We start from the raw sequence: 21306 nt of genomic DNA on the forward strand, positions 1-21306 counted from the left end.
GCTGATAAATGATAAAAGAAAGAAATGGGACAATAGATGAACTATATATATATAACTGAAGACAACATGAGGTTGGACTCTATGCCCTGTGGGGACCCTTCCAACACTACGATTCTAGGATTCAATTTGCACTATCAATTTTGTGTACATATATCGCATCAAGATGCATGTATAATGTCTCAATTTTAAAAATGCTTTCTAAGTCAAATAGATTTATAAAGTACAAAATATTACTTGCAGTGCAGCTTTAAAACTGGCTACAGCCAGGGATTCCAAAGAGTGTTTCTGGAGTTTATGCCTGATGTCCACATGTTTAAGAAACTAAGAAATTTTACATGCATCTTTAAGCAAGATAAATGTACACAAAAGTGATATTGCAAATTGTTATAATTTTGTTATTTATTTATTGTCCCTTTTTTTCTTCTCCACATCCTCATTGTTGCAAATGGCCAGGAATATCTGAATAAGGTGTGTGGTTTCTTTCTTTACATTGGAAATACCTGCTTATCTGTGTGGATTGTAGACTATTGTGCTAGAAGGCCAAGATTCAGCATTCTCCTTGCTGAAGCTGTGCACATGTGTTTGTATAGTGACTAATTCTCTGCTGTGTGTGCCAGGGAACTGAGTATTATGGCAACTTAAAAAACAACTTAATGCATTTCTCATTCTAGAGCATTAAGGGAGATGATGATGACAACCTAGTTGGCTATTCCACTTGCCCTTCTCCACCTTCCCTAGTGAACGAAAAGGGCCTACAAGAGGAGCTACTTTTAGCAAAATCTGAAATTCAACACATTTTAGAACAGAAAAAGAAGCTGGAAGGGGAGCTACAGGATCTCAAAGGGCAGATCGAGGAAGCTGGGTTCTCCTCTGTGTCTCAACTCAGGTGAGCCAAGCTAACAGCAAAAAACAATATCCTGTTGAAATACAGTGGAAAACTCAGAGGCAAACTATAGGCTTTGTTAAATTTGCAGAGACATCTTTCTTTTGTGTGTGTGTGTGTGTGTGTGTGTGTGTGTGCCTTCAAGTTGCCTGTCAACTTATGGTGACACCATGAATTTTATAGTGGTTTCTTAGATAAGGAATACTCAAAGATGGTTTTGCCTGTTCCTTCCTCTGAAATCTAGCCTGGCCTGAAATCTATTTCTGAAATCTCTGAAATAGAGCACATGGTATTTGTTGGTGGCCTCCTACCCAAGTACAGTACTAACAAGGGCTGAGTGTGCTTATAGGTTCTCGTGCCTTTAGGATAATTGTAAATGCATAGTAAATGGATACAGACCACCAACAGATTGGACCTATGTCTGTATGTCAGTAAGGAAGAGTCTGACATTCCTGCATGTTGTCTGAGCCAAGTACTTAATAACCAGGGAAGGATAAAATATAGAGGTTGACAGAATGTCCAGGTTGAAAAAGAGAAAGGGTCAATAAATTCGACCAAACCAATGGCTCATCTCTAGATGAGGAATGGGCAACCTTTGGGGAGGTGAAGTAGCATACCTTTGGGGAAGAGTGGTCAGATTGTTGTGGGTTTGCAGCAGGAAAGGTCAAAGCCAAAAATCAGTAGGTACACCTACCTGTCCTCATTCATTTATTATCCAGTAATGTTGTGCTACTTTGCCTCTTGTTCTCTCTTTCTCATACATACACTTGCGACATACACACATACACAGGTCATCCATCATTTCTGGGCAGTTCCCTGCATTCCTGTAAACCTGCCAGCTAACCAGCACATTAGGATCCCCCAATTCCTAGTACCAGCCAGCCATGCTCCATCAACCCATTGCCTGCTGTTTCTGATGCCCCTCCACCCTCCTGCCACAGAAGAAAGAGATGAGTTGTCTGTCTGTCAGGAGATAGCTGGGAACAGGAGAAAATGGGAGTGAGCTTCATGTAATCTGACATACCTCCTTTGCCAGTGGACTGCTCCCAAGACTGAAATGCCTGGAGAGCACCTAGAAATGGCTGGAGAGTTTCCTATAGTGTTTAATTCTGAGTGTCAGTTGCTCTGTTTCCACAGGAAGGCCCTGCTGAGCCTATGCCTAGAGAATGCAGAACTCAAAGAACAAGTTGGAGAAGCAATGTTGTCAGAGGGTTGGGAGAATGAAGATTCAAAGGAAGATGAAGAAAACTTGAGGTTGGAAGTCAGAAAGCTGCAAGAGAAGCTACACACATCAGAGATTGTGATTGGACTCCTCAAAGAACAACTGACTCTGAACAGCCAAGGAAGTTCTACCAGCACTTCTTTCAACCACCAATTCACATGCAGTGTGGCTCAGGACATTGTGCAGCTGCAAATGGCCAAGCAGTGCAACTGCCTAGGGCTTCTCAACAGCAATGCCCCACAGTTGCACTGCCCACCATCCAAGGTTGTGGACTCCAGCCCATCCTCCAGCCTTAAAGGGGCCCAGGTAACTTTAGCTTGACTCACAGTATGTATGAATCTGTTTAGACCAGCAGATGTCCGCAATGAATTAGTTATGTTGTCATTTAAACAATGAAAGAACATTCTACTCTAAGCTTTGTTGAATCTGCATTTATTTCATATTCATAGCTAAGATTGTGGTTATGGCAGACAGAGAGGCAGGCAGATGTGCTGACACAGATTTTAAGGTGAGAATTCCCATGCTTACATAGTTAGAATGACAACACCCCTGCACAGGAGAAGAGGTGTCAGCAGCCTGAGGAGAAAACTCTAAGGTTTGAAGAAACATAAGAAAAAATAGGATGCAATCCCAAGGGATTGGAGCAAGAGAAACTCTATCCAAAAGCCTGCTGAGGATTGTGCGTGCACAGCAGCCATGGAATGCTGGCTAACTGGGAGGGGGGGCAGAAAATGTGGCATGTGCAAGATGGAAACTTGAAGAGCAACATTGTGTACTGCAACATTTTGTTGCAGGCCCCATTTGTGAATAAAAGAGGAGCTCTAAATGACTGGAATGTGCAAATCAACATTTGTAGGAACATAAGAGCTATGCTAAATCAAACCAGTCCCCTTTTCAGTCTGATGTTTTGTTCCCAAAGTTGTTAGTCATTAGGTTTTGTCAAGTCCACAACTTTACTGCATAACACTCTTCTCATTATGTGGAGGAGAACTTGGCTCCTGTAGTCCTTCTGAAATATGCACTAGCTGTTATGTGTTCTATGTCTCTGCATTCAGTGACATTATGTGTGCATTAGATTTGCAATCTTGCCTGTACTTTAGCACCCTAAATGTCTCAACTTACTCCTCTTTTTAAAAAATGATTTAAAATATGTGCGTGCAACAATAAATTGTGTAGGTAATGCTCATGGTGCCTGAATGTCTGAAATTTACACACAGAGTTTTCAGGAAAGAAAGAAAAGAAAAGAAAAGAAAAGAAAAGAAAAGAAAAGAAAGAAAGAAAGAAAGAAAGAACTGTACCCAATGTGCATAAATACATTACTGGTCCCTAGCACATTAGGTGAGGGGGGTGGCAATTGCCTGTTCCCTACATCAGATAGTCTGAGAAGCACTGTACTAAATAACAAAGAGGCACAATAGTTTTGTAAAAGAGAGTCAGGGTAGGCTGGCAAAAGAGACAGACTTTAGATTTTGTAATGCTATGTATATTGTTTCATTAAAAGATGCTCATTTGACTTCAAAATTAATTACATTAGTGCTATCCTCAGTGATTTGGATTTATAAATGCCCCTTAGCACCTTTTCTTTTCACTGTTGTCCTTTTGAAATCTTGTTCTGTTTAGAGCTTGGAAAATTTACTTTCTTCAACCATAATTCCCAGAATTGCTAGCCAGCACGGCTGCTTTGGGATTCAGAATCATAGGTGAGAACAGCTTATACAGGAAAATGTTAAGAACCATTTATAATTTCAAATCACTGTGGCTAGTAGTAATGTAATCCATGTTGCAATCAAATTAGATTATTAATAGAATAATATATGCAATAATGCAGATCAATGAGAGGCTGCAGTTGGCACAATTTAGCAGGTGTTGTTTACTTGGTCAGGTTAAAGTCAAAATCAGTAACAACCAATATGCCTTTTACTTCTTTTTCCCAGGTGGAAGGAGACAGACTCACAGGTAGTTTTGGGAAACAATTCATGGAGCCACTTCAGCACCATCATTCAGAGTTGCCTCAGTGCAGGCAACAGTGTCATAAGCTACAAGACAAACTTTTGGTTTCAGAGGCCACCATCCAGGCTCAGATGGCTCAGCTGAAAGAATACCAGGCTCTGCTCAGTAAGTATCTATGCATAAGGGTAGATTAGGGTCTTAGCATCACCATGTCATTTCTAAGTGTGTCCCAATCAACCTTCATTGTAATACTCTAATGCTGTAATTGTAATGCTGTTCATTGTTCCCTGAGAAATATATGTGAGCCACTGAAATACAGGAGGGTCTCTCTGCCACTGATAGTACAATTATATCTCAGTGATTTCCACATTCCTGCATAAATATTAAATTGAGAAGGATGTCTTCACACACTCCCAGCCATCCATTTTGAGTTCACTTGCATAGTGCTAACATCTATTAACTGTAATCAAAGTCATTGAATGTACTTCGTAACTGATCTTTAACACAGCCTATCCAAAAGAAGAATGGGTTTCTTCAGGAAATGGTTGGCAAAGCTCTTATAAGCAGCCCACAGGAAATTGTTCCAAAACCCCTAGTCCTGGGATGTAAAATAAGTAATAATTGTAATAGAAAACACATAAAGACTGCTTGCTAGGTAAATAGCATGTGCTTTTGTTTCAAAGGAGTCAACAGGAAAAGACAGATCCTTAAACAAAATTATCCCATTTTTGTAGTAACTTTTTATTTATTTACTTTGAGCAATTAACTGTTATTCCATTAGTTTAGTAATCCTGCTTTTTTTTTGCTCTAGTCTGCAACTTCGGCTAAGTTTTCTGGGGATGTCTGACTTTCTGTGGCTGATGGGCAATGGGAAAATATTAAGCCTTTTTTTTAAAACAGGTGAACCAGTGGTACAGCAGTACAGCAAGCAAGTACAAGTGGATCTCCAAGACTTGGGCTATGAGACCTGTGGGCGAAGTGAAAATGAAGCTGACAGGGAAGAGACCACCAGTCCTGGTAATACAAGTTGTTCCTCTAGCGACCCTTTCACAGGTTGCTGTATCTGCAAGGGGCAGCCTAACCTCCCATCCTAGTTTTATGCTTATTAATACAGTTGGTTACATGAAGAAACTGGTGAAAGGACAACTGGCCAAAATGACCCATGTCCCACTGGGAAGATAGATTGGAATTGGCCAAAAAAGAATCAGTGCTGCCTGTAGAGTCACTGAACATTCTCACACAATCAGGATCAGTAAATATAATTTCAGTCAGCCATACCCAGACATACCAGGCCACATCCAGCCAAAGAATTGTACCCACCTGTCAAGGATAGGACCATTTGTCTTGATTAGGATTTTTACAAAGCAAACTGTCATGCCAGGATTGGCCATCAACAGCCACCTTTTGTTGCTTCCTTTGATTGCCATTCACATCTTTTTGCATTCATATAAAATGCATTTCTAAGGTCAGCACAACTCTCTATTTTGGGAAACCCTATAAAAAGGGTGGGAATTTTATGCCTGATTCTATGAGGTCCTCCAGACTTCTTCAGTGATCTAAGCGACTAGGGTGTTTCTTTCACCTTCAATACTCCTATTCACTTCTTTCACTGAAATCACTTGGAAATTACTTATTCAGTCCACTTTTGACCTGAGCTGCAGGACCTGAGTTGTTTACCAGAAGACTTTGTTAACCTCTCCCTTGCTCAAAAATTTCCCAGATCTGATATCCAAGGACCCACATCTTTACTAAGCAGTAACAAGAGTCCTCATGGTCCACAGCCTCTCTTCAGGAAGGATGTAATGCTATCAAAGGAAAAGGATCTTTGAAGCCCTGTAGATCATTCACTTTTAACATTCTCTCTTTTATCTGCATGAGTGAGGTTTTGATGGCTTTTGATGGCTTTGTGATTCTGAATGTCAGAAGCATCTAGGGACCACTACATGCACTACTGTTTCAGGGAAAACTTTAAAATGTGTAAATAATAACAGTATTGTTCAGGAACCTTTACAAGAAAGTTAGAATTTGCTGTGATTCCAACTTAAATGTATGCTTGGTAGAAAATCTAGCTGTTCTTATGCCTGGTTGCTGTTGACTTTCACAGAATGCGAAGATCATGTTGAGGAGTTTAAGACTTGGAAGAAGCTGCTGGGCGCTCCTACAAGTAGTAAGCTGGAAAAGCATGACTTGAGCCAGTGTGAGGATGTAGCCATTCTCCACCAACACATCCAGGCCCTGCAAGTGCAGCTGCAGAGTTCCCATAGAATCATCCGGAACCTACAGAGCCATATGCACTCCATATCCACGACCAGTGACTATGCATCTGGAGGCGAGCATCCATTGAAAATGAAGCAGGGCTACACTCTGGGCAGCTCTTCCTCCCACAGCATAACAGATGAAGACGAAGGCTGGCAGTCAGACAGCTTTGGGTCATTCTGCCCTCCAGGTCTCCAGGTCAACAAAGATCTGGCCAGGCTCATCCAGAGAGTATCCCATCTTGAGTCTCTTCTGGGTGACACTAAGCCAAAACTGCACTTGCCAGAAGAAATGAAACCATCGGCATCCCTGGGGTAGGATTTCCAGAGGGTTGATTAGTTGTCATGGTACAGATTGGCATTCACCAATTGCCTCAAAATGTGGCAATTTACATCTTAGATTTTTCCCAATCTGACATTGTTGGGATCTGTTCTCCACATGTGTGGAAGTTTAAAGCTTGTGTGAAGTGTAGACCAGCTTGATTATCCTGGATCTGTCACAGTAGTGCAAACAGTTGAGCAGTGGGTACTTTAGGGTTCAGTTTACCTGTTGCAGAATTGGCTCTCTGTCCTCCTAGTTAAAACTAGGGGAGAAATGGAGAGTCTAGTTCAGTACCTCAGCAGGGTTCTAGCTTCTGTCTTCTAGATTATTTTGAATAGATTTTCTTATGACACATTAATACCAGCTGTTTCCGCATATTCAAACAACATATGCACTATGTCACATTAATGTAGTGAATGTAACCCATGACCTAGCACACAACTTTTGGATCAAGTCTGACTTATCTCCTCTGCCTTTAAGGTTAGCTGAACTCATTCATTCCCCTCAGGGTGGAGTGCCCTTCTCTCTCCTATTGGTTGAACTTATGAGATGTCTCTAGGTCTGTCCTGGGGCTGGGCTGAGAAGAAAACCTTGTTTTTCACCACATTCTTACTTTGGTGGTTGGGCCTCTGAATATGATGGTCGATTTTACTGTTTTCTTTCCCAGGAAATATGATTCACTGGTCCAAGCTCAGGCCCGGGAACTCTCCCATCTGCGTCAGATGATGCGGGAGGGACAAGGGTTGTGTCGCTTGTTGAGCCAACACTTCAGGAATATCATCAAGTCCTTTGAGGAACTCCTGCAAGGCACCGACATCGATTACTTCTTGGGGCAGAGCTTCCATGAACAACTGGCACAAGGGAATCAGCTGGCAGGACGGTTAGCCAGGAAATTGAGCAGCAGTGAGTTTGCTAGCCAGTCAAAAAGCTTATGTTAGAGGTTTTGGGGTTTTTTGAGTTCTGAAAATGGGTCTTATTAACCATAAAGCTCAAAAATAACTTCTCCCTATAGTGCTTTTGTGGCTGACTTATTGGATTATTTCACCAATGCTTCACTTTTGTAGTATATAGAATGTAAAATTAAAGACATTAAGCCAGTCCTGTGAACATTTTTCACATACTGTATATACTCAACTATAAGTCGACCTCATGTATATGTCAACAGCAAATTTTGGGCCCAAAATTCAGGATTTTGATATGACCCATGGATAAGTCAAGGGTAAAACTTAGGGGCATATAGCAAAGGATCTAAAGGATGAAGCAAAGCAAAACAATGTCAAAGAACTTAGAAAATTCCAACAGACATAACTCTTTGTACTCACTCTTAAGGCTGGATGGATGAGAGACTAGAGGGGTTCAGTGTTTCCAGAACAGATTATACCTTTGCTTTTCACCAGGGGATGTCTCATTCTTTTAAATAAGATTTAAAGTACAGTACTTACATTGACCTGTGGATAAATCAACTCAGGTTTTTTGGGGTCACTTTTTTTACCTAAATTTCTAGACTTATACATGAGTATATACAGTATGTATTTCTGTTGCAGCAGCATCTATTCTATACTGTTATGCATGCCTCCCCTAGTGTCTTCTTCATCTTCAGGCCCCTGAAAGACAATCCCTTTCTTGTGGTAAAGTCCCAAATCTTTGATATTTTCTGCTAGTAGTATTTACAGTTGAACATGAAGAAAACAAAAAATGATGACCACAGGTGATTTACGTAACTTTAAAGTAGACAATGAAGACAGTGAAATAGTTCATGATTTCCCATACCTTGGCTCCCATGCCTTGGTTCAGTCAGTAATCAAAATGAGGCTTGCAGTCAAGAAATCAAAAGAAAATGAGAACTTGGGAGGACAGCTATGAAGGAACTTGACAAGATCCTGAAATGTCAAGATATATCATTGAATACAAAAGTTAGGATTATCCATATTACTCTATTTCCAGTTTGTATGATTGTGAAAGCTGGACAATGAAGAAAACTGATAAGAAAAAAAACTCATGTGAAATCTGGTGCTACAGATGAGCTGTACAGATGTTATTGACTGCTAAAAAGGCAAATAAATGGGTGTGTACTCTCCCTAGCAACCAGTTGGTTGACTGGGTAAACCCAACAGGTGCTCAGCAACGGCTCCTTTTCATCCTGGAGAGAAGTGACCAGTGGGGTCCCACAAGGCTCTGTCCTGGACCTATTGCTATTCAACATCTTTATCAATGACTTGGATGACAGAATTGGGGGCATACTTATCAAATTTGCAGATGACACCAAATTAGGAGGAATAGCTAATACCCCAGAGGACAGGATCAAAATTCAAAATGATCTTAATGGATTAGAAAGCTGAGCAAAAGCTAACAAAATGAACTTCAGTATGGAGAAATGTAAGGTACTGCACTTAGGACAAAAAAATGAAATGAATAGATATAGGATGGGGGACGCCTGACTTAATGAGAATACGTTTGGAAAGGATCAAGGAGTCCTAGTAGATCACAAGTTGAACATGAGTCAACAGTGTGATGCAGTAGCTAATAAGGCCAATGCAATTTTAGACTGCATCAATAAAATATAGGGTCTAGATCAAGGGAAGTAATAGTGCCACTCTATTCTGGTTTGATCTGGCCTCACCTGGAATACCATGTCCAGTTCTGGTCATCACAATTTAAAAAGGATGCTGACTGGAGTGTGTCCAAAGCAGGGCGACTAAAATGGTGAAAGGACTTGCCCTATGTGAGGAGCAACTTAGAGAGCTGGGGATGTTTATTCTGGAGAAGAAAAGGTGATATGATAACCCTGTTTAACTATTTGAACGGATGTCATATTGAGGATGGAGCAAGTTTGTTTTCTGCTGCTCCAGAGAATAGGACCCGAAACAATGGATACAAACTACAGGAAAAGAGATTCTACCTCAACATTAGGAGGAACTTCCTGACAGTAAGGGCTGTTTGACAGTGGAACACACTCCCTCGGAGGTCTTTAGAGGTCTTTAAGCAGAGGCTGGATGGCCATCTGTCGGGGGTGGTTTAATTGTGAGTTCCTGCATGGCAGAATGGGGTTGGACTGGATGGCCCTTGTGGTCTCTTCCAACTCTATGATTCATTGCCTAAACAGAGATATGTCAAACTTTGGCCATATCATAAGAAGGAATTACTCACTACAAGAAAAGAGAATAAGGCTTGGTAAAGTAGAAGGCAATAGGAAAAGGGGAAGATGGAATTCCAAATGGATAGAATTAGTCAAAGAAGCTACGACTTTGAGTCTGCAAGACCTCTGCAAGACCTGTGCAGGGTTGTTGTTAACCACATGAGTTGGCAATCTCTTATTCATATGGTTACCAAAAGTCAGTCAACTTGCTGACAACACAAATACTAAGTGTCATGTTGTATAACCTTATTTCATTTTCAAATGATTGCAGGACACCCAGGTTAGCTAATCTTTATGCTTAATAGCTAGGTGGCAAGGAGATGATATTTTAAAAAGTGCTGCAATGGTTGTTGTAGCTAATCTCATCATGCAACATAATTTTTAAAGTCATCAGCGCACCTCAGAAGATGGCTTGTGGCTTAGAGAAGACAGCCTTCCTTCTATAGCAGAAATTTTACATGGCCATATGCATGCAGAAGTTCTGAGACATAAAGGAAAGCAGAAACAGTGGCTTTTGAAGGAGAAGTTTCTGTATTCTTTAATAGTTGTACTGAAGGCTTTGTCAGTGGAGGGCTTTTGAAGGAGTGTGTATTTAATTTATATTTATTTATTCTAATCCAGGAGACATGGCAGTGGAGAAATTCTTGGGGTTAGTCCATTGGTATATCCAGTACTTCCCAGCAGCTTCTATTCTTCTGTATACATATACACTCCCACTTTTTCATGTAGTTTTTCCTTTTTAATTCCAGCTCCATTTCTTTATTTTATAATTCTTATAAGCCCCACAGGGCAGCATTCTGAAAACTCTGGAGTGCCCTGATTTTTTCTTTCTTTATTGGACCCACATTTTGCTTCTGATTTCTGATTCATTTGCTTCTGATTTCTGACTCAGATTCTAATTCATTTCAAAAACTCTCAGCAAGAAATCAGTTCAGAGCTCTGGCAGGGAAAACATGTCCCTCTCCTGGCAGTTGCCTGGGTGGGAAAGAAGAAAGGGGAGAAAGAAAGTACCCACTTTGGGCTTGGGTTCATCTGGTGCCAACATGCAGCCCCTGTAAGAGAATGCAACTTTTGTAGAAAACAGGCTAGGCATGTTTTCTTTCCCTGACAGAGATAGGAAAGTAGAGATTTGCATACCATGGGATTAGGATACTCTATTGTGGCAGGACTGCATAACTAAGTTTCTTTCTTTCTCTAAATTATGTTTGCAGGGAATGATTTAAACACAGAGGACAAATCAAGCCATGAATTGCTTGCTTTACGGTAATAAAAGTGGATCTTGTTGTTGCTGTATGTTGTCAAGTTATTTCTGGTGACTGGAAGGGGAATTGTGGAATTTTCTTGGCAAGATTTGTTCAGAGGGGGTTTGTCGTTGCCTTCAGCTTTGGCTGAGAGTGTGTGACTTGCCCAAAGTCATCCAATGGGTTTCCACAGCTAAGTGGGGATTTGAACCCTGGTCTCGAGTCCTATCTCAACACCAAAAAAAGCATTACATGTAAACACTAAAAGCATTACATTACACCATGCTAGCTGCAGACTTATTTTGGCATTACTTGCACAGCATGTGATGTAAAACAGCATGTGATGCAGACTTATTTTGGCATTACTTGCACAGCGTGTGCATTACATGCACAGCGTGTGATGTCCAGTTGGCAGCATGATATAGTTTATTATTTGATAGATAGGTTTCTACATCCAGAGTCCTGTTTTTTACAGTGGCTCAGTAGCAACAGCTATCAGTATATTGAACTTCTCATTGCAAACTGGGGCTAACTCATGTCCTTATTATCATGGAGACCTTTGCAACAATGGCATGAATTTCCTTCACTTAGCTTTCACTGTAGTGTCTGTCAAATTATTGCTTGTTTGAAATGATAAAGATAAGTGGAGAAAGGGAGGTATTCTCTGAGGGTAATGGAAGAGGTATCTGTGCAAATGCCGTTCATAGTCTTCAAGCTTTTTGTCTCCATCGACAGGTTGAGCAAGGAGCTTGAAGAGAAGGAACAAGTAATCAAGACTCTCCAGGCTAAGATTCAAGTGCATTCAGTGACCCCTTCCAGTAACCACACTATGTCTGAGTCATTCCGCTCTGGCAGTAGCACTTCTTTTCTCTCGGATGGTCTGGAGGGCTGCTCTGACATGGATGATGCCACTGAATACAGCTCCTATCAGGAAGATACTAGTGGAGACCAATTCCACAGCCTTTCATCAGACAAAGGTATAGCCTGAATTATTGATTATAGGTGAGCTGTTCTGGGAGCCTTTTTTGCTGGGAGGCAGGATAAAAATACTGTACATACATATATGTATGAATACATACATGTACATAAATACATGTTTGTAGTAAGAATACTATTCTAGGGGCAAGACAGTTCAGTGGAAGACAGTGAGCTTGTCTAAAAGATCTGACTACTGAGCTAGGTTGGAAATATTTATTTATTTATTTCAAACATTGCTATCATGCCTTTCTCCTAAGTTTAGCACAGGAACAGCTTCTTTGGAATTGGGTGGAAAAGAATAATAGAACAGAGTATCATCAGCATACTGGTGACACCTGACTACTCAAACTCCAGACAATCTCTCACAGTGGTTTCAAGTAAATGTTAAATAGCATAGGAGTCCTACAGGGCAAAGGCCAAGGGGTTCAACATAAATCCCCCAGTACCACCCCAAGAGTGCACTCCTCCAGGAAAGAATGAAGCCACTGTACAACAAGCCCCATCCTAAAGAGGTGACTCAAGATACAAGCTATTGAGAGGTCCAGCAAAACCAACAAGGACATACTCCCACTGTCCAGTTTCCTGCATAGGTAATCCACCAAAGCAACCAAAGCTATATCTCTCCCATAACCAGGTGTGAAACCAGAATGAAATGGATCTAGATAATCAGCCACATCCAAGAACTCCTAGAGTAGCTGTTACATGCCCTTGTACCTTGTCCATATATCTCATGTTTGTTGGTGAAACAGTGAATCATAGTTAATGCAGTTCTATTCAAAGGTACAGCACTGGAATGACAAGACAGTTTAAAGATGTCCCTTGACAATGTGCATTTCAGAAATGAAATGTGTTTCCATGTGGACTTCTAAAACTTAATCTGAAAGGATTAGAGAGAGTATTGCTGAAAATCTTACTTTCACTTCTCCCTAGGATAGGAGGCTTAGGGTTCTTCTAAAGGTGGGGGATGTATGGACCTCCAGATGTCATTGCACTGCTACTCTATCAGCTCTAACTAGTCTAATCGATGGTGAACGATCCTCTGAGAATGCAGATAACCATGGATTTCAAACCCTGTTTTAAAAAGGATGGAAAAAGCAACCCAATGTGTGTTTCAGTTTAGAAGCTGCTCATTGTGCTCATTATGTGGGATGCAATTCAGAATAATGAAATATATAAATTAAGTAATCGGCACCATGGGGGAAAAAAACAGAATAATGAAAAATAGTAAACAGTAACACAAAAGTTAGCTTCAATGCCAAAATAATTCAGTAACATACAGGGATCTTACAGTTAATAAAGTACTCCAAGCAGCCTTGGGAATTTTGAGTTAGCTAAATATCTGGTTGCCATTGGGAGTGGGAACCCTCTCTATATAATCCCTCTTTTATATCATTTTATTATATAATAACCTTTTTATATAATCTCTGTATTGTAGTAGGATATTTTTATTTCCACCTTGTTATACTTTGGAAATGTGCTGTTACAAAAGAAGGATAAACAACTCACTTCTCATATATAATGTTGATTCCTTATTCATAACACCTAACAGCACTATATTGGGATCAAAGGGCCATAAAGAATACAAAAAGGGCAATAAAATACCTTTCTTAGAGTGAATTAGTATTCTCATTCCAAATCTGTATGTCTGAGGACCCCTCATGAGCACAGAATCTAGAGAGCTTATTGGCTTGGGCTTCTTAGTTCAAAACTCCATATTTTCCGTGGTACTTTTAATCTTAAAAATTTAGTTACTTTGTAAAAACAGCAGGAAATAAGCATATAAATAAATTTAATTTCTCAGCATCTTCACAAAAAGTGTGATCGTTCCCCCATTAGGTCTGAAATCAATTTACATTTGCAGGACAGTTATACTTAAGAAGGGAGAACATGGGTATTCTGGCCAGTTGCCATGAACTGAGAATAAAGGTGTTCACCTACCTCCATATTCTCATAGAAGACAAGGAAGGAAGGAAGCTCAGACTATACAGCTGCCTGTTCCTCTCTGTAAAAATGTATAGAAACTGTTGCCTATTGTAAAAGTGTTTGAGAGTTGTGCATCATTACCCACTACTTTGTTCATGTGATGAGAGGGAACATGCAGTTGTTATGTAAAATCTGAATTGAGGCAGTTCATATCTCCAGTTCTGATAGTGCTTTCTCTTATTAATATACTATTTATACTTTTCCATTTTCATGAGTGATCTACCATTAGGACACAATTGTGTTGCAGGTGTGGCATATAATAAGCACTCAAATAAAATATGGACATAATTCACATTCTTCCCCATCTCACTCCACTAGTTTACATTGCTCATGTTCACCTCACCCATATGAAGAAGTTAAATTTATTATCAAGGGAATGCAGTTGTTCCTTGGACCTCTTGTTCCTTATTAATAACAATTAGATCCCCAGTGTACAAAGTGTTTCCCCTCTTCTGTGGCCTCTTCCAGGTCTTGGCAAAACCTCTGCCCAACCATCTCACCCAGCCTTGGGTTGCACATCCCCTGCTGCTCCACCAGAATCCCTCCAGAGGAACTTTGCACTGCCACCTTCCCAGGATGCCTTGATGACAGTCAACCAGGCTTCCAGAGGTATAGGCCATGTAACTGTCAATGGGGCTGTGGGTGAAAATTGCAAGGGGCACGTGGGGGGATTACAGAAGACTACTGTTACAGGGTTGACTTTTCCCTCTTTCATTCTGTACTTTTTATTAAAGTAATTATACTAATTACTGCTGGGAACAGTGTTATGAAGATCAACGTGGGGAACTGATATGTCAGCACAAAGGGATAAGTATGTTTCAGGAAAAATAGTCATAATGTTTAATGGCCTGAAGCAGCTGGGTGGGAGGAGATCCCCCTGGCATTTGGCAACCTGTGATTCAGGTGTCCCTGGTTTTTGTCCTGGAATTGTATGCCTTAAGAGCAAGAGTAGATTTAATTACAGCCTGTTCCTTTAAAAGTAATTAGAGGGAAAGACTTGTGAGCCTGACTCTATGACTTTTAGACACCTTGAGCACTGATACTTGGCAGTGTAAAAGTTATACACTTGATATTAACAGGAAGCCAATCTGCTGTGTAACCTGCCATTCTGCAGCTTTTTCTGGATCAATCCTTCCTTTAATGTTACTCCTTTTGTAAATGTTGTTTTTCCTCCTATCAGTGATTTGTTTAGTCCACAACAGTGTTATTGCACTTTCAGCTCGTGAATGTAGATCTGTACCATAAGCAGATCTTTACCATAGCAATGGAAAGGTTCAGTGCTAGAGTCAGATGGCTAGATCATCATGGGATATTAATTTCTAGTTGTATCAGCCATTACACGACACACTGCTAGTGAATTGCCAAATATATATGTGCAAAATCCCATTTACATAGGATACATGTACAGGTGGAGGGGTCAGGGGAAGGATAATCTTGTTGAATTAAACAAACCCTGGATAGCCTCTGGAAATAATTTTCCATCAATCTGTCTGTCTGTCTGTCTATCTATCTATCTATCTATCTATCTATCTATCTATCTATCTATCTGGAACCCTAGAATCATAGAATCATAGAGCTGGAAGAGACCGCAAGGGCCATCCAGTCAAATCTCCTGCCATGCAGGAAATACAAATCAAAGCATCCCCAGTGACAGATGGCCATCCAGCCTCTGCTTAAACACCTCCAAGGAGGGAGACTCCACTACCCTCCGAGGAAAGAGTGTGTTCCACTGTCGAACAGCCTTTACTGTCAGGAAGTTCCTCCTAATGTTGAGGTGGAATCTCTTTTCCTGCAGCTTGCATCCATTGCTCCGGGTCCTAGTCTCTGGAGCAGCAGAAAACAAGCTTGCTCCCTCCTCAATATGACATCCCTTCAAATATTTAAACAGGGCTATCATATCACCTCTTAACCTTCTTTTCTCCAGGCTAAACATACCCAGCCCCCTAAGGCTTTCCTCATAGGGCTTGGTTTCCAGACCCTTCGCCATTTTTGTCGCCCTCCTTTGGACACGCTCCAGTTTCTCAATGTCCTTTTTAAATTGTGGCGCCCAGAACTGGACACAATGTTCCAGGTGGGGCCTGACCAGAGCAGAATATAGTGGCACTATTACTTTCCTTGATCTAGACACTATACTTCTATTGATGCAGCCTAAAATCGCATTGGCCTTGTTAGCTGCTGCATCGCACTGTTGACTCATGTTCAACTTGTGGTCTACTTGGACTCCTAGATCCCTTTCACAAGTAGTCTAGTTCAGCCAGGTGTCCCCCATCATTTTTTCGCCCTAAGTGCAATACCTTACATTTCTCCCTGTTGAATTTCATTTTGTTAGCTTTGGCCCAGCTTTCTAGTCTATTCAGGTCATTGTGAATTTTGATCCTGTCCTCTGGGGTATTAGCTATTCCTCTTAATTTGCATCACAGAATGTCAGAAATATGTAAAAACTGTGCTGCTCACCACTAACATTTGTGCAAATATATTCCACACAGGAATCATAATGGCATTGATAATGTCGTCATGGTATGGTAGAGTTGGAAGTAAACTTGGTGTCATCTCTTCCAAGCCCCAGCTTCCCCAAAGGATAGCTAATAGCTTAATTGCTTAAATGAGGGTTGGATGACTGTGGAGTGTGCCCGACGCCCGTCTGACAGGCCATACCATTATGCTTTGGTGAGCTGGAAATAACATAACATCACTTCAGGCTACCATTTTGGTTGTTTTTGGTTGTTAGTTTGTTTTACTTTTTGGGGTGTTCTTTGCAGGCGAGGCAGTTGAGAGATATGTGAGAGAAATAAACTGCTGCATTTGTAGTCACTTAGAGGCATTTGCAAATGGTTTGGGGACGAATGCCCTCTCCCCCAAAACTTGGCATAACATTTTTTAAAAATGCTGAGGAAGAAGTCAGGAGGTTGGGGATGATTTTAGGAATGGTGCTTTGGGCTGTTTATAGCCCAAAGGCCACACGTTTCCTATCTGGTGAAGGAGGATATATCTCACAAGGCAGTCTATTCCATGGTCAAGCAGCTCTTACAGTAAGGATGCTTTTTACTCCAGTGTTTGAAATGTTAAATTGAAATTTCATTCATTCAGATGATAATTAACTAATCATAAAAATAAATTCATTGTTGTTAGTAGTTAATAGTAGTAATTCATTACATGGGGGTTGTTTTTTGTTTTAAAAACACTGTAGGCATTTTGTAGACTGGAAAGGGGGTTCCATGCATAACTTTAACAGTCTATTTTTTCATAGCAGTTTCCTACACAAAATGCCCTAGAGCTGCAGATCAGAACTAATTTCATTGCCACATCTCCCAGGCTTGATGAATCAAAAGGGAATGAGTCAAAACTTGCAATGCATTATGTTGAAAAGCAAACTATGGGCTTTGCAAAGTTAAAAGTAAAATGTGAAGTTATTTCCGACTTATTATTTAACAATTTTTATATGAATTGACATGACACATTATTTTTAAAATGTTATTTTCAAGGTCTGTTTTTGCCTAATGCCTCACCGGAATTTGCATTCCTACAGGTTCTATAATTCTGTCTCTTGGAGCAAGAAGTCTGCTCCATCTTTATCTTGAAAACTCCTACAGATATTTTGCAGAAAGCTCTTAATCTCTTCTTCATTAGCCTGAGCATGCCCTGTTCTTTCAGTCATTCCTCATACAGCTTGGTTTCCAGACTTCCCAACATGCTGATTGTCTTTTTTTGAACATGCTCTACTTAATCAATGTCCTTCTTACACAGTACGCAAAGTACACTTAGGTCTACTAATGAAGGCTTATGCTGCTAACTTCTTTCACTCACTTAGCTTGAAAGGTGCTTCAAGATCCCTGTGCATACTGATTTCCAGACGACATGGCTAAATCTTTGACACAGAGTTACCAGAACTGGGCAGAGTACTCCAGATGTGCCTTGATCAGTGCAGAATTAGAGTGGAACTATCACTTCTCTTGAACTGTGCTTCTGTTAAATAAGCCTACAATCACATTAGCTTTTTAACTGTGTCGCACTACCAGATCATGTTCATCTTAAAATATGCTAAAATGATTTGATCTTATATGTGCTGTTAGCAAACCAGGTCTCATCTGAGAGTCACTGACTTAACCTGCTGTCTCTCATCTCTCTTCTCTGCCTAGGATTCCATCCTGATTCCTTGTGTAAGCCAACTAGTTTCCCTTGGTTTCCACTTGACTCAGAGGCCTGCTGCTCCTTCATGCCCCTGGGGCCTCCTCCTCCTCCTGCTCCACTCCTTGGCTGCTGCAGAACACCGGTCTTCTCTTTGGCCGAGGCACAGCAGGAGTTGCAGATGCTGCAGAAGCAGCTGGGAGAAAGTGAGCACTTTGGCCTCGATGCCCCCTACCCTTCAGCATGTGACCTTGCATGGCTTGATGAAGCATAATTTGTCTTGACCTCATTTCATCACTAGGTGGAACAATGGAGCTAACAGTTTCCCAGCTTAGAGAGGTTATTGTTGTTGAGTGCTTTCAAGTCATTTCCGATTTATGGTGACTCTAAGGCAGGCCTACACAACATACAGCCCAGGGGGCTACAAGCAGCTCTCCAAAGGATTTCTGGTGGCCCATGAGGAGTTTGAAAGTCTTCCTGTGTGGTGGTGTCATAGCTGGCTACTAATGGCCAGCCAGCCTCTCTAGTAAGGCTCCTCAAGCTTGCCCCCAAGCCTTCTGGAGCTTGGCTTTCTCCCAGGGGAATAGACAGGCTGTGAAAGAGGACGGGCAAATGCCCACCCTGCAACACTCCTCTGCCGTGCAGCTTTCTCCTGAGGAGAGGGCCAGGCGGAGGAGGAGGAGGAGGACAGAATTAATATTAATCATATTAATAATTATTATTAAGCATTAATTAATTGATTAAAATAGTTTACTTGGAAAGTGAGCCACTAAAAACCTATCTGCGGCCTGAAGAAGTTTAGACTATTTTAATTTTGGCCCCTACCTACTGCCAAGTTGTGCAGGCCTGCCCTAAGGCGACACTATCACAGTGTTAGGAATGGATAATATTAAAGGTATACTCTCTTGTGAGAGTTGCTTTGAGCTGTTTATTCTGCATCTGCTTTCCTCTGCCAGTTTTCTCTTTGTGGATTAGGCAAGTTGGTTAGGGGAATTAAGGACCTTGCAGTACATCAGGGAAAGGACTAGAAGGCTTTTGTTCTAACTGGGTTCTGTGCCAGTCGTCTTCACAGCTGAAATGCAAGTCACTGTATTGATGCACATAGCCTTTTCAACACATGCAAGCAACTTTTTCCAGTAAGAGAAAATGAGGGGCTAGAAAGGCATCTGGTTATACAAAGGATCCTGTGGAAGTGAGAGAGCCCAAACAGAATATAAAATTTATGCATGATGACAAAAACGGGATAAAAGTGTGCACAGAGTTTAAAAAATTTAAGGATTGCTACTACTACATTAACATCTCTAGTGCAAGGAGAACCAAGAGGGGTAGGCTATTTTCTTGTTGGTTTAATATGAATACTAGTCTATTTGACTCCACTTCTCACTATAAGGCAAGTTGAGCTCATCTTGTCACCCGTCAGGTGCCATCCTCTGCTCTCACCAGCTGCCACTGGACTCCAACCCATTTAATAAGGGCACATCCCCTGAAATTAGAGGAACCATTATTTAGCATAAAGACTCCATGTCCGTATTTCAGGATTTGAGCCTTGGGAGACCTAGAAATTATATATTTATACCTGGTTGGAATACATTAAGAGGTGAAAAGGGAACTCAACTGTGGGAGAGCAAAAAGTTTAGGAAAGACCCCTGAGAAATGGCTGAGAAGAAAATCAGATGAAAGCCTTTTGAAGAGCTACCAACCAGTTTGGAAGGAGGGAGGTTGCTTTGCAGCTCTGCAGTACAGGATTATCTGCCATCCTATGGAGATAATGGCAAGCAATGCTGCCTGTTATTGCTTTTGCTACAAACTGAATGGAACAGTGTTGAATTATACCTGCAAAGCCTTCCTTTCCTTGTTCCTTTGCCAAAAATATTTCTGGCTGTAGGCTTACATTTCCTTTTGTTATATTTTCCTGACCTTCTTCCAAGGAAATTTTGTACAAGTGGTTTTGTATGACTCTGTACACACACACACACACATTTCAGGTAGATAGTGACTGGCCCAAGGTCAAACAGTTTGTTTCATGGCTGTATGGGAGCTTATGCTTTGGACTCCCTGATCTTCATCCAACACTCACTCTCTTACTTGGCACCAAGGTTAGCATCTATCATTTGTTTATTTCTTCTTTGTGTTCAGAGCAGTGTTTTTGAATATTCCCTCCCCTCTTATTCTCACATAAATGTGTAAGATACCTTAACCTGAATGTGTGTGGTCACCTTAACATTGACCTACATCCTATTTGAACTGGAACCAGGGTTTCTTCAGTCTGTCCCACCACCACCACACTGCTTTAACTGTGATAAAGGTTCAACCAGCCCAGAATGTCTTGAGGCATCTTAGGCCTGAGGAGTGGATAGTTGGCCACCAGTTCTGCCAGGAGCTTCAGGCTATCCAGTAGCCCAAAAGGAGGTGATTCATCCCCAGGGACATTTGGTGCTACCTGGTTGATAGGTAGCTAGCTCACTTCCAGTGAAGGGTGATTTTCTTTTTTCCATGGTCATTGTGGAGCCCTTGGAGGAAAGACCAGATCTTTGACAACATGTATTTCTAGACTACAGCTCCAACATTTTGTAGCCTTCCTCTTCCCAATATGAGGAAAAAAATAAGTGGGAAAGAAGTATAGCAGCCCGCTCTTTTGCTCCTAGATGTCCTGCTGCATGACCGTTGCAGTGCCATGTCCCCTGCTTTCAGGGGGCAAAGGGGAAGCTTCTGTTAGTGCTTCTCTAGGAGATGGTACAGGATCTAATCCTCCTCCCTCCTGACCTCTCTCTTTCCTCTCTGTATAGGTGTAAAGGTCCCTGCACCATCACCAGTAAAGCCAGGGGCACTGGCTGGCCTTTTTTCTACAAGCAGCTCTGCTGACCACTCCAAAGACTGCCTCCAACACTGCTATCCTGTTCCCATGCAAAACTCTCCTGAGTGGAACAAGATATCTGGAGGGCACATTGGGGAGAACAACCCTCCTTGGTATATACCTCCCTTCACACAGACGCAGGGGAAACCTGTCTCTGGATCCGTACCATCATGTTCGTCAGCCTTTTTTAGCCAGAAGCTCTCAGGTAAAAAACTGTCATCCTATCCCTTTTTGTGAATGAATTGTGGGGTTTTGCAAATGATGCTACCCTGTGAGCAAATTCTGTAACGTAGTAAATTAATTTAAATACTTAAAACACAAGTCTCATGGGCTGCAGAGCCCCTTTACCTTTTGGAA

General features: G+C 41.2%; 1 protein-coding gene across 8 annotated transcripts in view; it reads left to right on the forward strand.

Moving 5' to 3' along the window:
- Nucleotides 1–21306, forward strand: part of LOC149316715 (myomegalin-like) — a 149519-nt gene that overhangs the window by 108551 nt on the left and 19662 nt on the right. For 5 of the 8 annotated variants that reach the window (XM_089516093.1, XM_089516094.1, XM_089516091.1 and 2 more), the window contains 11 exons: nt 672–886; nt 2021–2411; nt 4040–4220; nt 4956–5072; nt 6160–6625; nt 7300–7535; nt 10980–11031; nt 11745–11986; nt 14439–14579; nt 18107–18301; nt 20882–21154. In XM_089516093.1, coding sequence (XP_089372219.1) covers nt 672–886; nt 2021–2411; nt 4040–4220; nt 4956–5072; nt 6160–6625; nt 7300–7535; nt 10980–11031; nt 11745–11986; nt 14439–14579; nt 18107–18301; nt 20882–21154 — 2509 coding nt within the window. The remainder of the gene's footprint in view (nt 1–671; nt 887–2020; nt 2412–4039; nt 4221–4955; nt 5073–6159; nt 6626–7299; nt 7536–10979; nt 11032–11744; nt 11987–14438; nt 14580–18106; nt 18302–20881; nt 21155–21306) is intronic. The other 3 variants (XM_089516092.1, XM_089516095.1, XM_089516096.1) reach the window with 3 other exon arrangements.

This window comes from Sceloporus occidentalis, unplaced genomic scaffold (genome assembly GCF_023333645.1).
Source record: "Sceloporus occidentalis isolate IW3139 unplaced genomic scaffold, rSceOcc1.0.p SCAF_3, whole genome shotgun sequence".
Lineage (NCBI taxonomy): Eukaryota > Metazoa > Chordata > Lepidosauria > Squamata > Phrynosomatidae > Sceloporus > Sceloporus occidentalis.